Source organism: Alexandromys fortis, unplaced genomic scaffold, assembly GCF_014885135.2.
Source record: "Alexandromys fortis isolate MF-2015 unplaced genomic scaffold, M_Fortis_MF-2015_v1.1 scaffold_17, whole genome shotgun sequence".
Classification (NCBI taxonomy): domain Eukaryota; kingdom Metazoa; phylum Chordata; class Mammalia; order Rodentia; family Cricetidae; genus Alexandromys; species Alexandromys fortis.
Genome location: NW_026067896.1, coordinates 1,870,906 through 1,887,791, shown reverse-complemented (window position 1 = coordinate 1,887,791; position 16,886 = coordinate 1,870,906). Strand labels below are relative to the sequence as shown.

Below are 16,886 nucleotides of genomic sequence, written 5' to 3'. Positions count from 1 at the left end.
AGGCCCTACCCCCCTACATCCAGGCCTAGGAAGCTTTGCATCCAAATAGACTAGGGAGCCAAAAAGCCAGTACAAGCAGAAGAAATAAAACCCAGTGGGCCTTTATCAATAGCTTCCCAGTCAGCCCCCATTGTCAGCCACATTCAGAGAGTATGGTTTGATCACATGCTCCTTCAGTCCCAGTCCAGCTGGATTTGGTGAGCTCCCATTAGAACAGGCACACTGTCTCTGTGGGTGGACCAACCCCTCGTGGTCCTGACTTCCTTGCTAGTCTTCTCCCTCCTTCTGCCCTTCAACTGGACCTTGGGAGCTCAGTCCTTGCTCTGATGAGAGTCTTTGTTATATCATCTAAATTCCTCATAGTTTTACCTTACTTTCCTTCAGTTTTTTTTAAAAAAATTTGCCTTTCGTAAAATTATAAAACAAGCCAATAAATTATTTCTATTAATGTAATTACTCACCATAATGATAAATCACACAAAATTTTATATCCACATTTTCCACTAAAGAAACAATAAATTTTCAGAATGTAAGCAGCATGGTGAAATAGCATAAGCAAGGAAACACGACAGAGGCACGGGTGGGGAGGAGGTTGGGGAGAGCTGGAATTTAAATCCTGAGGACCTGACTATACCATAAGAAAATAGCCTGCACTTGAACAGACTCCTGTCAACAGCATGGACAAAGATACTAATACTGACTCCCTGAACCCTGAAAGTTATCACAGGACCCCATGATAAAAATCACCGTGCCATGGCCTGCAGGTTTGCTTATCATTTATCAAGTGCAGAAAGAACCATTCGAATGTTGAAGCAAATTGGCTACTTCTCTTCTCAGTGAAGGACAGGCTCCTCAGGCTGGAATCAGACATGAGGAGATAAGGATGTTGCCCTGTGCTGAGTAGGATGTAATCAACCACACTAAGAACCTGGGACGAGGGACTCTGGTTGAAAGCACATGAAAACCATCCTTATAATGAAGACTGGAATAAAGATTTATGGTAACGGACTAGCACCCCATTTATCTGGGGCAGAGCCAGTTTCTATGGCAACAACAGTCCTCCTGCAAATGACACGGTTATAGAACATAAGAGTAACGTGGCTTTAGGCATGTGAGTTTCTATGTCTCTGCAGTATGTTCAGACATAGAAAAATAATGGAAATGCATAGCAACTGAACATCTTTCTCAAACGAAGAGTCTTGTTTATCAACTGCTACCCAAGGGTGGTTCTAGTTCCCCCTTGTGTTATTACAGAACAAGAAAGTGTCTATGACTTTCAAATAAAGAGATTAGTAAGCATAGTCATAAGCTAACTACAGCAATGTTTCATTAGCAAAAGCATTTTGTGGTGTCTAATTCATGGTCACATCTGAGGCCTGTGAGTCACTCTTCTGAATTTCCCAGTAAGAGCAAGACAAGTAAGGGAAATAAATACCACACAGACTGAAAAGAAGTGGGTAACTGGACAATGGATGGCAATAAATTTTTATATTTTAGCAAATGTCCTTCCAGGACTATGAGCCAACAAATACCTTGTTTACTATAAATTACCCAGCCTCTGGCATTCTGCTACATTTGCCTCAAGCACATCTGGCTAAACCTAGGAGAAAAACATAACCACTTGAAGTTAACAGCACACTCCTGTCACACACGGAGGTTTACCGACAGTGACACAGAACCAGAGCTCATGGTGTCTGTAAACAGCACTACAATTGTCCAACTACAGCCCCCACATGCAGTGCACAGACTTCAAGGCCACTTCCATTCTGGTCAACACTGTTTTGGATGTGTCTGTCATAAATGGTTGCCCTGGCCTAACTGCTTCTATTAGAAAGAAGCAGGATTGAAAACTAAAGATTATGTGCCACAAACTGAAAAGGAAAAAACAAAACAAAAAACACCTGGTCAAACACCCATGTTACCGGTGCTGATGGCACAAGAGGAGCTAACGGGTAAGAACCTCGCTGCTGGCCAAGGAAAATGACAGTACTGCTGTCTGGAAGCAAACAGCATCACACACAGTGCAAAGAGGGAGGAAACAGTGTCCGATACAAAAGTGTCCCCTTGGTAGATTAAGCATGAAGAGAATTACACTGTAAAGGTGGCCATGCTCATTTGTCCCTCATCCCTCTCCAGCTGCTCTGAGAAAGCTGACAGCAAGCCTGTGACTGCTACACCCCACGCACCCTCTAACTATCGGCAAGCTGATGCTATACTGGAGACACCAAAATTAAGCTGTGACTTTTTTATTAACTTCTGAGGCCACACAATAGAGGTCAGCAGTGTACCTTTTAAAATAAAGAACATAGTATAACTCAACTGCAATACTGGAAGGACACTCTAAACACCTTATCAATCCACAGGCACCTAATACTGCCAACATTCAAACGGTCTCTTGATATATGATCCACATTACTCAGGAATGAGGTAGAGGACTACTAAACACAGCTCTCATTATAAAGGACAATGGACTTCTGGTCGCTCCCAGGTTGTTACGGAAAGAAGTGGAGGTCAAGTTGAGCTGCGAGTCAGTAAACTTTTTCTACAAAGAGCCAAACAACGAACATTTCATAGGTGACATGTGGTCTCTGTAAAATTGCTGTTGTTGTTATTATGGTTGTTGTTGTTGTTTTATGTTTTTGAAACACCTTGGCAGTTTTAAATGCCAAGAAACATTGTTAGCTTGAGGACTGTAGAGCAGGCCAGATTTTGTCAAAAAGTTACAAGACAGTAAGAAAGAAAAGTTAATGTGCCACCTTCAGTCACTGTTAGGTTTGAATTTTCTACAGCTTTATGTTTTAAACACCTACTCCAAAAACGGCTGTTATTTAGGGGAATATGTTGCAAGGCAGAGACCCAGCTGGTAGAAGTAGGCAGTTAGGGGCAAACTTGTAAAAGTCAGACCAACTCCTCGTGAAGCATGGATTTGTCAGTACTATAGTTCCCAGATGACAGAGGACGAACTTACGACAGTGGTCGGTTGCTGACATCATGTCATGATAATCACAATATGGTATGCTGACAGAGAGGACTCATAATTCATGCAGTCTGAACACATTATACAAGCTACAGTGATAACCTAACCCCTCTGTGGCAGTGGTAACCAGCGTCTGTTCTCTGGAAAGAGTCACAGCCTAAAAGCCGGTAATGATACACAGAGGTGCTGTAACGGGTTCCACAGAGCAAAACTGCTTCCACTTTGCTGCGTGCAAACCAAATCAGGTCACATTCCCTAATCCAGTTTGTCAGTATTTAACAAGAAAGTCCACTAGAAATACTGAACACCAAAGACCCTGAATATACTGACACAGGAAGAAATTTCCACTCTGGGCAGATGGCAAACCAATTCTTGTTCTCTTTCTCAGTTCTCTTAGAGCCTCACTCTGACCATGTGGAAGATTAGTGCAACACATGCAAGTAGTGGGCAAGAATCCAGTCAAGAGGAAGGCCAGCACCTTAAAGACTGCATTCAGATGTGAGCAGACTGGCTGCCAGAGTCTTGTCTTGTCTTCTGGGAAATGGTAAATGAAAAGTAAAATGCCTTGTGCCATTCCTATCAGCATGTCTTCACTCCAGGAAGACTTTTACATTGAGTAACTGTCCTTATACAAAGGAGACTGAAACACCAAAGAGACTATTCAGGAAAAAAAAGAAGGTGGAAGAGAAAGAGAAGAGGACAGGGGGAAGAGGAGAAAAGAGAGACAGAGAAAAGGAGGCAGGAGAGCAAGAAGGAAGGAGGAGGAGGAGGAAGAAGAGAAAGAGAGGAGAGAGGAAGAGGGAGAGGAAGAGGGAGAGGAAGAGGACAACGAAAAGAGGGAAGAGGAAGTAGGAGGAGGAGAAAGAAAAGAAAGATGAAAGGAGGGGAAGAGGAGGAAGAGAAGAGGGAGAAGGAAGGAAAAGTGGAGGAGGAAGGAGAGGGATCATGATGATAACAGAGTCAGAGCTTGAACTGCAAACCAAAGAAAAGCAAAGCTTGACACCCACCAAAGGGCAGGACAAGAACAGATTCCCCCTAGAGCTCTCAACACAGACCAACACCCTGACCTCAGACATTCAATCCCCAAGACTATGAGATGATACACTACTGTCATTTGAAGATGCCCACTCTGTAATATATTTTCACAAGTACCGCTGATGGTGCATACTATAACATCAGCATCTTCTTACATATTGTGTACATATAACCACTCTGTATCTTTAGTCCTGCTTGATCCTGTAATAGTTGATATAAAATATACTACAACCATGTCTATTTATGGCTAATTAACTGTCCCTAAAACTAAGCATATGATATAATACATTTTTCAAGTTTATTAAATGATGAGAACAGACCAGTACATTAATAAGCAAAAAATCAATAAAGATAGCTTCATAGGCAAAAAAAATGTGTTCTTAACAGATTTACACATTCCTCAATAGCCACATCATTACCAACATTCACATCAACATACACTCCTGATATTTATAAAATATTTTCTATAAGACTAACAAACCATGAGAAAGACAAAAATTGCATGCTTTTCAAAATTCCAAAGAAATACTTAATCTGAGTTTTTCTCAAGTCTTCACAGTAGAATCAGATTTTATAAAAGGTGTTTTATTTTCTACTTCAAACCATTCACCCAATCCCTTTTGATGATGAGCTTCCCACACCCCAGCAAATAATAATCATTCTTGGGCTAAGAGGTATTTGAAAAAAAAAAAAAAACACTTAGAAACATCAAATGTCTAAAAGAGAGTACAGTAAAAAATTAAGTTACACACATCATATTAAGATCCAAAGTTAGTACTTGAGACTTATATAACTTATGGATCTATTAATAGTCATTTATTAGTAGTGATAACATGGTTGATAAATGAATTCACAATGCCTAGGCATGAATTCAATTGAAAAGAAGCATGATGTTCAAATCATTTATATTATGGACGTGTGTATATAGAGTATATTATGTATGTATGCACATATTATGGATTAAGTATGTATGCACATATTATGTATTATGTATGCATGCACATATTATGTATTACTATGTATGGATGTACATGTGTGTGTGGTGGTTTGAATGAGAAATGTCCCCCAGTCGGTGGTGCTGTTTGGGCAGGAGGGTTAGCAGTACAACTTTGCAGGAGGAAGTGTGTCACAGGGGGCAGAGTGAAAGTCTGCTCCTTCCAAGTCCCTCTAAGATACGAGCTCTTGGCTTTTTGTCCTGGCCTGTATCTGCCACTTGTCACACTTCCCCCTCATGATGGATCTCATCCTCTAGAACTATGAACTAAAATAAATCTCTTCTTCTGTAAGTTACAGCAAAGGAACAAGCACAGCACAGGTGTCTGACATTTTAAAATAGAGAACTCGTTCCTGAGCAGATGGGTCAGTGGGTAAGAACTCTTTCTCTGAATGCATGAGGACTTGAGTTTGAATCCCAGCATAAAAACCCACACCAAGGGCTAGGATGGCCGCTCTCGCTTCTGACACTGCAGCTGAGAGGCAAAGAGCAGATTCCCAGGCTCACAAGGCAGCCAGCCGGGCCAAAACCCTGAGCTTGTGGTACTGAAACACCTTGTTTCACGTCAGCAAGGTAAAGAGTAATGGAGAAAGACACTCTGAAGTTCTTTATGGTCTCTGAATGAACTTGTACCCATATGTTTACATGCACATATTACATACATGTTAGATTATACACTCACATATGGAAGCACACTAATAAATACATAAATATATATTTCAAGACTTGCAAAAGATAATGGTGTTTTGCTTAAATTTAAGTGTCAAGAAGTTTTAGCTGAGCCTAAGAAGTAAGCCTATCAGCTAAGCATTCTAAAGGTAAGAAAGTGTCATTACAGGACAGAGGCCAGCCTAGGTGATAGAAAGACCCAGTCAAAAAGACAAAGATAAAGGAAGAGAAAGAAAAGTACTCATCTTTTCACTGGAACATAGATGTAACTCAATTAATTGTTATTAAATATTCATAGCCAATGTCACTATACAGTAAGATTTTTTTTTAAACAAATCAAAAATATCTACCTTAAAACACTTAAGATATGTTTTCAGATTTGAAGGCATAGAAAGTGGTTTGATAAGAGAGAAGAAAGAAAAACATCCCACTGTCCCTCAGTCATCTCCTCGGTGGTTAAAGAGTATTCAATAACTCCAAAACCCTTTTTATATACACACCTGGGAAGAATACCAAATCTGTAAATTTGCTCAGAGTTGCACTGATGTGGTTTTAAACCAGATGTTTAAATGTTACAGTATGTATATTTTCTCCTCTCTTCTAAGACAGAAGAGTAAAGTAAGAGGAATATTTGACTTCACTCCACAAGAGACCTATTTAATAGTTTGGCAGTTGTGAAAGTAAAGGTAGCTTGGCTAAGTCAATGTTGACGACATACAGAATGACATGATCCTAATGAGTTGGAAAATATTGGCTCTCTAGAGAATACACCAGATGCTACCGAGCTGAGAAAGCTACTGTATTATTGAATTTCATTTTTATGAGGTAAAATTTATTATCCAACCATTAAGGTATCCCATATGAAGTCTTGCATAAAATACTTTTACAGTTTCTTTCTGGAAAGTAGATTTCTATCTTAACATTAAGACATCAGTGAGATGAGGAATTCAAGTATCCACCTCATTATTATTTTACCCCTTTTTAAATCTATAAATTATTTCCCTGAAAATATCAGATCAATGGAACTAAGTCAACAAAATAATGAAGAACCTGACTAGAAAGCAGAAGTTATGGTTTTCCAGATCAAATCGAATTCAGATTTAACTTGGTATTTTATTGTTTTTGTGACTATCAGAAATATTAACAAAGCTACAAAAAATGATTACATATAGTAATACAAATTAAGTCCAAACTTTATAACTCTAATATATTCTTTTAATTTACATCTTAAATGAAGTACAAGTATTCAATACACTTCCATTAAATAATTTCGAATGTGTTACCAGATGTTAATCTTTACAAGTTATTTAAGGTCTCAAACACCAGGAAAATAATTTGAAACAATAAAAATACAAAAAATTCAAAGATCTTACTTCAAAAACTGACTTAGTGAATAGTTATATTTCAGAGGGAAAAAAGCATATCACATTGAGCATAAATTTTCCCATGTGAAGAACAGAATCTATAACCTGCCAACAACAATATCACTGGGTAAGAAGCCAACTGAATTAATGTATAAGAAATGTCATCCTATTTGATATGGGAGGGTCTAACTCACTGTAAGTAGGGCCTCCCCTGGGATGGTAACTCTGGTTGCTATAAGAAAGCAGACAGAGATCCATCAAGAGCAAGCCAGTGAGCAGAGCTCCTCCATGGCCTCTGCATCAGATCTCGCCTCCAGGTTCCTGCCTTGAGTTTCTGCCTTGACTTCCTTAGACGATGGATACAAGCTGCATGATGGAATAAATAAACCCTATCCTCCCCAAGTTGCTTATATCATGGTGTTAATCACAGCAATAGAAACATCAACTAAGACTCTGACCAACATAAGAAATTCACTAACAGCAATTAAGAATAAAACCTTTATTGTATATCTTAATATACTTTCACTTCTAGCTATCTAGAGTTTCAGAATGGAGCCATCATTATAGCTTTAATAATTCAACGTTCACACATACTCTCAAAGTCTCATAAATAATCCCATTCAAAAGGAGGAGCTCATAAGGTTCAAAACACCAAAATAAGCTCTTGCTTCTGTGATACATTATAAAAATAATTTAGCTTATCAGTGAAAACATAATTTCTTCCCAAAAGTGTTTGAATTTTTGAAGTTTGAAATAAAGCATAATATTCCATGTGTGTGGCAACATTCCTGCCAATGAAAAGGATGAGAAGACTAATAAGTCACTTACTGTGCACACTCTAAGACCAAAGGAGAAGCAACAATCCTGTACTACCTTAAATAGACAAGACCAAAGACCATCAGTTATTAAAATGAAAAAAATGGGTTTAGGCAAATAGTTATGTTTTTAGGTACCAAATAATAAATAAGGCCATGAAATAATTCTGTCAGCAGAGAAACGATTCTACACCAGAAAGGTTATTTTCAGTTATTTACATAGTTTTTACTATATAAAAAATATAAACTACATATATGTAACTTAACTATTGAACATTTATACTTTGTTTCAATGATAAAATTATTTCTATTATCTCATTTAATTGTATGAAATTGTCATAATCATAGAATCATTATTTCTAGATATCAATTTGAATATCAACAACTTTTTTATTAAAATGCTCTCGTGTGTGTGTGTGTGTGTGTGTCTATCTTTAACAGTGAGTCTGACCAATGCACTACATTTTCTACATGAAGACTAATACAACTCAAAAACAGTTCCTCGGCTACTATAAAATGTTTTCCATTCTTTCTCTGCTGTTATCCAGACATGACTCTCACATCCCCTGAGTTTTTTTTTTTTTTTTTTTTTTTTTTTTGGTTTTTTGAGACAGGGTTTCTCTGTGGTTTTGGAGCCTGTCCTGGAACTAGCTCTTGTAGACCAGGCTGGTCTCGAACTCACAGAGATCCGCCTGCCTCTGCCTCCCGAGTGCTGGGATTAAAGGCGTGCGCCACCACCGCCCGGCTCCCCTGAGTTTTTGAAACTAAAATATGAGGAAGTAATTGTTCAGAACATTACCCATATTCTTACAAAAACAGAATTAATTTTATTTAACGTTTATGAAGCAGCAAATCTAACATTTTCCTTATTATAGTACATGTGTTCTACTTAATCCCATCCTTTTAAAACTCTTAGTTATAGTCAGTAAAATTGGAGTTCTAATAAGTAACAACTTGTGTTTTATGAAAAGAGACAGAAGTAACTCAAAAGCAGATAAATTCCCCAAAGCTATGGAAACGCAGCATGGCGGGGGCAGACAGTACTGCTGCAAGTACTCCAAAGGCACATCCCTACTCCCAGCAGAGCCCACAGAATGAGCACAGAGGAAAGAAAGAAGAAAGGAAAGGAAATGAGTCTAGGGGCGCTTAGTTCAAAATGTTTGTCCTAACAACCAATGGATAGTAAAAGACCAGAAATGCATCTATGTTATTTAAAAATGAAAAATAAAAGGGCTAAAATTAAGATTGACCAAGAAGCACACACACTAAAAAATATAAATAAAAATAAGAAACAAATTTCTAAATAATGAAAATAAATGTAAAAAGCGTCACCATCAGAAAATTAAAAAGAACGCACAAAGTAGTAGAAAATGTCTGAAAGCCATAAGGTAACTGGAGCCATCTCTCCAGCCCCCTAATCCACACTTTAAAAGAGCAAAAACCTCTGACATTTTTCAATCGAAGATCTGTAAATAGCAAATTTATACATAAAAATGTACTCAGCAATGTTCCATGGAGCAAAAGAAAATCAAAACCTCAAATACACCACTTTATATCCACAATGCGAGCGAGCACCAACTATACAGATAAAAATATGGAAAGGTGTTGAGAGACTGGCAGACCATCACACATGCCAACAGGACTGTATAACGGTTACAATATTGGAAAGTTTGGCAGCTGATTAAATACAGAGTGACTTCCAGATCCAACAGTTCTACTCTGAGAAATACACTTTGGAGAAATGACAATATGTATTTTATAAACTTGTATGATAGCTATGACAACACTTCACAACAGCTAACAGATTAACAGTCAAAGATCTATCAAGTGATGGACAAATGACACTCTACAGCAGCCATGGTGCCCGAGTGTGTTCCACAAAATTTCACATGCTGGAAATATGGTCTCCAGTGTGGCAAGGTTAAAGTGGTGAAACCATTAAGAAATGGGGATTGAGAAGTGGAGAAATTGCTCAAGGGTTGAAAGCACTGGCTACTCTTGCAGAGGACCCAGGTTCAGTTCCAAGCACCCACATGGCAGCTCACAACTGCCTCGAACTCTAGCTCCAGGGCATCAATATCCTCCTTCTGGCCTCCTCAGGTACACCCACGCACATTCAGGGAAACACACACATAAAAAAAAAAAAAAAAAAACCATTTTGAAAAAGATATGGAGACCAAAGTGTAACAAGCTCACAGGAAAGGCTGACTTGAGGTGGAGCTGATTCTTACAAGTGCGTCCAAGGTTAACTAAGGACGAAGGAGCTTCTCCTTGTTGCACTAGGGAACTAGCCTCAGTCCCTTCTACTTCTCTCAAACACACCCAGAGGGATCCTTGACAGAGTCAAGCAGGACATTCCTCCATATTGAAACCTCTACCCATAAAAATTGTGAGCAAAACAATCTCTTCCAATTGTAATGAACCTAAATTTAGGTATTTTGTTATATCAATACAAAATGGATTAAGTGATGATACATTCTATACTACACGTAAACTCTGAAAATGGCACGCTGAAAACTTAGTCACACACACAAAAGTGTCTTATAGATTCTATTTATATAAATTTTCAAGAGTAGAAAAACTCAAACAGGCAAAGACTAGATTAGTCTTTGACTATGGCTAAAAGGATTAGAGGGGTATGCAAAAAAAAAATGGTTCTTTTGTGGGCTTTTTGGGGCTCAGAGGTTAAGAGCACTGACTGCTTATCCAGAGATCTCGAGTTCAATTCCCAGCAACCATATGGTGGCTCACAACCATCTGTAATGAGATCTGGTGCCCTCTTCTGGCCTGCAGTATACATTCAGACAAAACACTGTATACATAATTAGTAAATAAATATTTTTTAAGATATGATTTAGGAGTAATGTTTTAAAGTTGATTATACTCATGGATACAACCCTATGAATATATTAAAAACTGCTGAGATTACTTGCATGGTAAAAGAAATCTGACCAAGCTGTGCAATGGTGGTGTACTCCTTTAATCCCAGCACTGGGGAGGCAGAGGCAGGCAGATCTCTGTGAGTTAGAGGCCAGCCTGGTCTACAGAGTGAGTTCCTGAACAGTCAGGGCTACACAGAGAAACCCTGTCTCGAAAAACAAAAAAACAAAAAACAAAAAAACATAACCGAGGGGATGGAAGAGAGGAAGAAATAAGGGTAACAGCGTTTCTGACATGAGGACAAATGTAGACGGGAATATAAAGATATTAATAAATATACTAAACATTGGATTTTTATCAAGAACAAGTCAATGATAATTAATCTTTCTCCTTGAGTTTAATACAAAGCTAAACTGGAAATAGTATTGGAGATCAAAGAGGAGGAAAATGTAGGGGATTATTCCAAAAAAAAAAAAAAGTACAATAGAAAGAGAAGGGTGAAAAATGGAGGAAAACCTTATTTCTTCTCAGTAACTAAGCATGGATGACGATGAAGACCTCAGGACACAGGAAGTGGGCTGCAGACAACGAAGAGAATGGAAGGGGCAGACAATCACTGCAGGGCGGGAAAAGGCTTTTCCTCCAGATAAGAACCTGAGCATGACATCTTTTATCACCGTAGTAATATAGAACAGGAGATAGCATGCATCAACAAACTGTATGGAGCAAAGCTTAAGACTGACAGTCCCCATAGGCAAGAGCATAAAAAGCCGAAACTTAATACCTGAATTACATACATACTTTTGGGATCCTCACTAAGATCATTTGGTGGCACAATTTCATAAATACTCTGTTAGCACTAAAATGCAGAGTAGATTGTCATGCTGAGGGAATGAACTAATGAAACTATCAACTTGGAAAATTAGCTTTCCAAATAAATTACTGATAACTTTTCATCCATCTATTTTAAGTGTTTTAAATGATTTGTTTCATTTTTTTTCAAGCACTTACAAAAGAGGTAACGTTTTCTAAAAATCCAATTTTCCCAGATCCTCAATCTGTAAAACATTAGTTCCACTAAACTAAGATCTTATGATACACGAGGTTACAAAAAATTGAATTGTTGCCATTTGTCTGGGACATGTCTTTAATACTTGAGCTATCATCCATTGGAACAATTTTCAGAATACTTCCTTTTATGTTATAGCTCATATTATAACTTCTTAAAAGAGAAAGAAAATTTGCTTAGAAATAGAGATATTATAAAGGAAAATCGATGCCCCTAGTTTACTAACCATTTTTATGCTATGAGAGCTAATCTACAAAAATAAAAAAAATTTCAAAAATACTGGAGGCAGTAAGATAAATAGTAAAGCAAACAAGACCTCCAAATGGAATATCACTTAAAATAGAAATATGAAAAATAAGATAATTTTAATTATAATATTACTTTCATAACAGCCTCAGACAACCTCAGAATTTACTAATTGATTATCTAATACCAAATACCCTGAAAACAGACATAAAAATAACATTATACAGACTAAGCAGGTTAGGAATATGTTTGTATAGACACATACCGATATCCCTATAACAACAACTAATGAACAATTTCAGAAAGAATAAGGAGGGGTATATGGAAGAGTTGGGAGGAAGGAGAAGGGAAAAATGATAATTGTATTATAATCTCAAAAGTAAAAAAAAAATTTAAATAGTCTTGCAATAGAGTGAGCTTACGTGGACATGGAAACTCAGTGAGAGTATGAATATAGTACCAATGTAATCTACAAGGTGGAATACATTAAACATGTAGTTTAACCCCTTCTGTGAGGTACTGAGAGGGCAGAAACTTAATCAGGCCGTGAAGCTGAAATGCAGGCCCTGGTTGATGTGAATAGAAATGACAAAACCATCAAAGTAGGCCCCGTGTCAGTGGCCAAAAGAGAAGAGAGAGGCTGAAATGCCTTCACACTTGCAACCCCAGCACTCAGGAGGCAATGGGAGTAGGAGCCCAAGTGTGAGGCCAGCCTAGGGAGAGAGAACAGAAGACAATGGGCAGACAAATGTCTTCCTATCGACTGCCATGTGATGCCGTCCACACCCAGCGAGTTAGATCCCCAATTCCCAGTCCTTCTCACAGAAAGAACTCTAATTAGAAATGCCTTTATACGAGAAAGCTAAAACTTCCTCTAAAATAGATCACATTTAGGCTAAAAGAGCAAATGTTGACCAACATAAAAATATTAAACTTCATGACCTTTATTGTATCATAATTACATAAAATTATAAATAAATAGCAAAAGAAACTACAAAAACCACATGGAAATTGAAATTTTGATTTGCAATGACAAGTATGTCACTGAAGATGACAGAGAAAATAAAATTCCTAGAATCAAAGAAAATACAGCAGCAAAGGTGGTTCTCGGAGAGAATATATACATACATACATATATACATACATATTTAAGTATAGTCATTCATACATATATAAGAAAGAACTAAATACCATACACATATATATAACTAAGGTTTTAGCAACACAAAAACAGGTCAAACCCAAACTAAGAAGTTGGAAAGAAATAATAAATGTCAAAAATTAATTTAAATAGAGGATATTTTAAAAAATAATCAGTGAAGCGAAGAAATGGCACTTTAAAATGATATGCAGGAATTGCAAACCTTTAGCCAAACAAAGTGAACAGAGAAGACAAATGTTAGCGAGGGAAAAGGGTGCATGGCAACAGATTCAGATGCAGGAGATGAAGGATCATTGAAGAGTTCTCTAAAACACCCCTATTTCAATAAACCACAAACTCCAAAAGAAATGGATCAATCCTAGACAGACATGACCTAGAGAGTCACCATAGACAACAAGGCATCCATGTGCGCTGCTTTACTTACAACTGCAGTTTAAGAAATCAGTCAAGATGCCCACGAGATGATAAGTGGCTTGAGAAAATGTAGTATAAATCTCAGTCAAGTTAGTATTTACTTTATGGAAATATACTATAAGTTAAGCATGTCAACACAGGAATTTAAATATCAGTCAACTCTGAAATAGATTTTCCTTAGGAGGAAAACTGCTTTTACCTGTAGTTTGGAAGACTTCATTCATCAAAGCTTCATTCACTGTTGAAGAGCTGCTATTTCCAATATGAGCCCAACTCTGATATATTGCTTGCAGCAAAAGTGTCTGTGCTCTTGTTGCTTGAATTGTGAGATTTGGCAATTCAAAAATACCTTCAGTTACAACAGTCTGAGATCTTTTGGTCCTAAACATGAAAACAAAGAAAATACAAATAAATAAGTGAATAGCACTTATATAGAACATAGTAATTAGGCTACATTGAAATTGTGTATGCTATGCATGTGTGTACATATATATGTACATGCTCATGTACATGCTCATGTATGTTTATACATGTGTACATGTGTGTAGACAGTAAAGCCAGAAGCCAATATTAGGTCTTCCTCAATCACTCTACACATTTTCTGAGACCGCCTCTCACTGAACCTGGGACTCCCCACTTCGGCTAGACAGGTGGAGTCCTACCACAGCCCCCACCCTGACTCCACCTCCATCAGGGAAGCTGGACAGAAAACCATTCTATCACTACTAGCATGAGTAAAGAATACAAACCACTGGGTCATCTACACTGTGAAAAATGTATCACGAACCTAAGACAATATGCTTTCATCTCAACAGAGTCCTGGGCATGGGAATACAGCAAAAGCCATGCTCCTAGAAGAACCCCTACTATAACATGAATTATACAGTTATTACAGAGTGGATACTTGGTACAAGTGGGACTTCAGTATCTCAGAATAAAAATACCTACTTTATACTTTAATTTTCAAACCATCTGATGTCATGTAAAATGGTTCCTAATGGATTGCACAGTTTTAACTAAAATGTAAACATACGCAAATACAAAAACAATTTAATTATTCTACATTATTTCCGAAGGCTGGAGAGTAATTCTTTTCTTCAAATTTATTATTAAAAAACATACTTTGCACAAGTCATTTTTCTATACAAACAAGGTAATTTTGTCATACATACATAACATTTTGAAGGCTTTTTCAGTTATACCAACTACAAACTCAAGTATAGTTTACTACACTCCTTTTGAATTAATATTTAAACTAAAATAAACAAAATGATTTGGCAACACATAGTAGGTGATACAATGTACCAACTATTGTTGATGTAACAATATCAACAGGAAAAGTTTTTCTTTCTTTTATCCTTTAATTATAATTCACAGGTTAGCAAGCTAGGGAAAGTAACAAAGGTCTGTGTTTCTTATTACCCAGTTCACCAAATCTTCGTGTTATACTATCTTTGCTTCAGAAAATATTTAGAGATCAATAGATTTTACAACTTACAGCTACTTGGGGACTCTTTAATATGTCAATGCAAATATACAATAAAAGTGTGACTTTTCCTTGTAATTTATACCACTATACATTTATTTAAACAAAGCACCTCAATATAAAATCATACAAAAGCATCTAACAAGTTCTAGACTCCTCTTAAAATATCACTAAGCTGCATTTTAACAGTTATATTGGTTAATATAAAGTCATAAATTTGGCAAATGTCTAGGGTTTATATTCAGAAATCGTGGTATAAATATATGTTCACTTTACAGAATAGATTTTCAAACTATCAGTTCAAACATCACTCTCTAGGGAAAAATAAATCCTAGAGTAACTAGTGGGATAAACAACTCATTAAAACTCAACTTGGACAAACTCCAGAATAAATTGAAGGAAATAGAAACAAGTAGATCTTAATTGCTTAGTAGCAAAAACTTTAAATGAATATACCCTAATTACAATTTCAAAGACTGATCTGTCATTTCCTGGCAAATTTAAATAGAGACAATCAAATATCTGTGCCAATGCAATTTCTATTTTTAAAAATTCTTGCTTTCAGTACATAAGAAAATTCAGAAGTGTGGTTCTTCCTACCACTGGATGCAAAGAAACTAAGGAGTCTTCCACATGCACCCTCCAGGCACAAGCAGCCCTTCTCTAGGACACACTCCATAGCAACAGCTGGACATAAAGATTCCTACAGAGGTCCCAAATGCCAAGTTTGAAAACGCAGATTGGTTCCCAAAATTTATTTTTATTATTGCTCACATCCTGTACAATAAAATAGGATTAGGTCATTATTTTCCAAAATTAAGTTAATACAAAATCTTACTAACTTATGAGACTAGGTAAAACATGGAAAATTGTGGGATTTCCTTTTTTACAGAACGGTTACTTAACTGACATAACATTTCATACTCAAAATATAATCTTTTAAGTTCTTTCTACAAGTTAAATGATAGGTTAAATGAAAGTGTACCTCCCTACTCCCATATGAGCACTCTCTAAAAATGAGCACACACAGACCTCTGTGCGCCCAGCATGTGCACTGCAATGGTAACAGTCTGGAAATGGACGGACAGGTGCTGGCCTGCTTCCTCCAACTAAACTCCATCAGAGTTAGAATACCTGTCCTTCTCTGTGCTCTCTCAATGCGGCGTGGAGCTACACTGCAAGGTCAAAGTCCCGGGCAGAGCTTCTGAGCACCCTATAACCAACATCACCAGTGCTAGCTAAGAACACCTGATGGAGGTGGGTCTTGTATCTTATCTGTTGATTTCATTGGTTAATATAAAGAAACTGCCTCGGCCCTCATAGGACAGAAAATTAGGTAGGCGGAGTAGACAGAAGAGAATGCTGGGAAAAAGAAGCTTAGTGAGAGAGTCGCCATGTTTCTCCCGCTCCAGACAGACGCAGGTTAAGATCCTCCCTGGTAAGCCAGCTCGTGGGCTACATAGAATATTAGAAATGGGTTAGAACAATATGTAAGAGCTAGCCAATAAGAAACTGGAACTTGTGGGCCAGGCAGTGTTTGAAAGAATACAGTTTCCGTGTAATTATTTCAGGCATAAGCTAGCCATGAGGGCGGCCGGGTGCCGGGGACGCAGCCCTGACGCCGCTCCTAATTCAACAAACACCGTGTACACTACATCCTGTCAAGGTCCCATCAAAATTCTTCACAGATCTTGAGAGGACAATAATCAATTTTATATGGAAAAATAAAAAACCCAGGATAGCCAAAACAATCCTATACAATAAAGGATCTTCTG

General features: G+C 37.4%; 1 protein-coding gene across 7 annotated transcripts in view; it reads right to left on the bottom strand.

The window, feature by feature from the left end:
• Nucleotides 1-16,886, bottom strand: part of Vps13b (vacuolar protein sorting 13 homolog B) — a 399,494-nt gene that overhangs the window by 320,211 nt on the left and 62,397 nt on the right. For all 7 annotated transcript variants that reach the window (XR_007595555.1, XM_050163211.1, XM_050163240.1 and 4 more), the window contains exon 17: nt 13,825-14,006. Coding sequence is in view for 6 of the 7 variants with exons in the window: in XM_050163211.1 (XP_050019168.1) it covers nt 13,825-14,006 (182 nt within the window). In the remaining variant the exon portion in view is untranslated. The remainder of the gene's footprint in view (nt 1-13,824; nt 14,007-16,886) is intronic.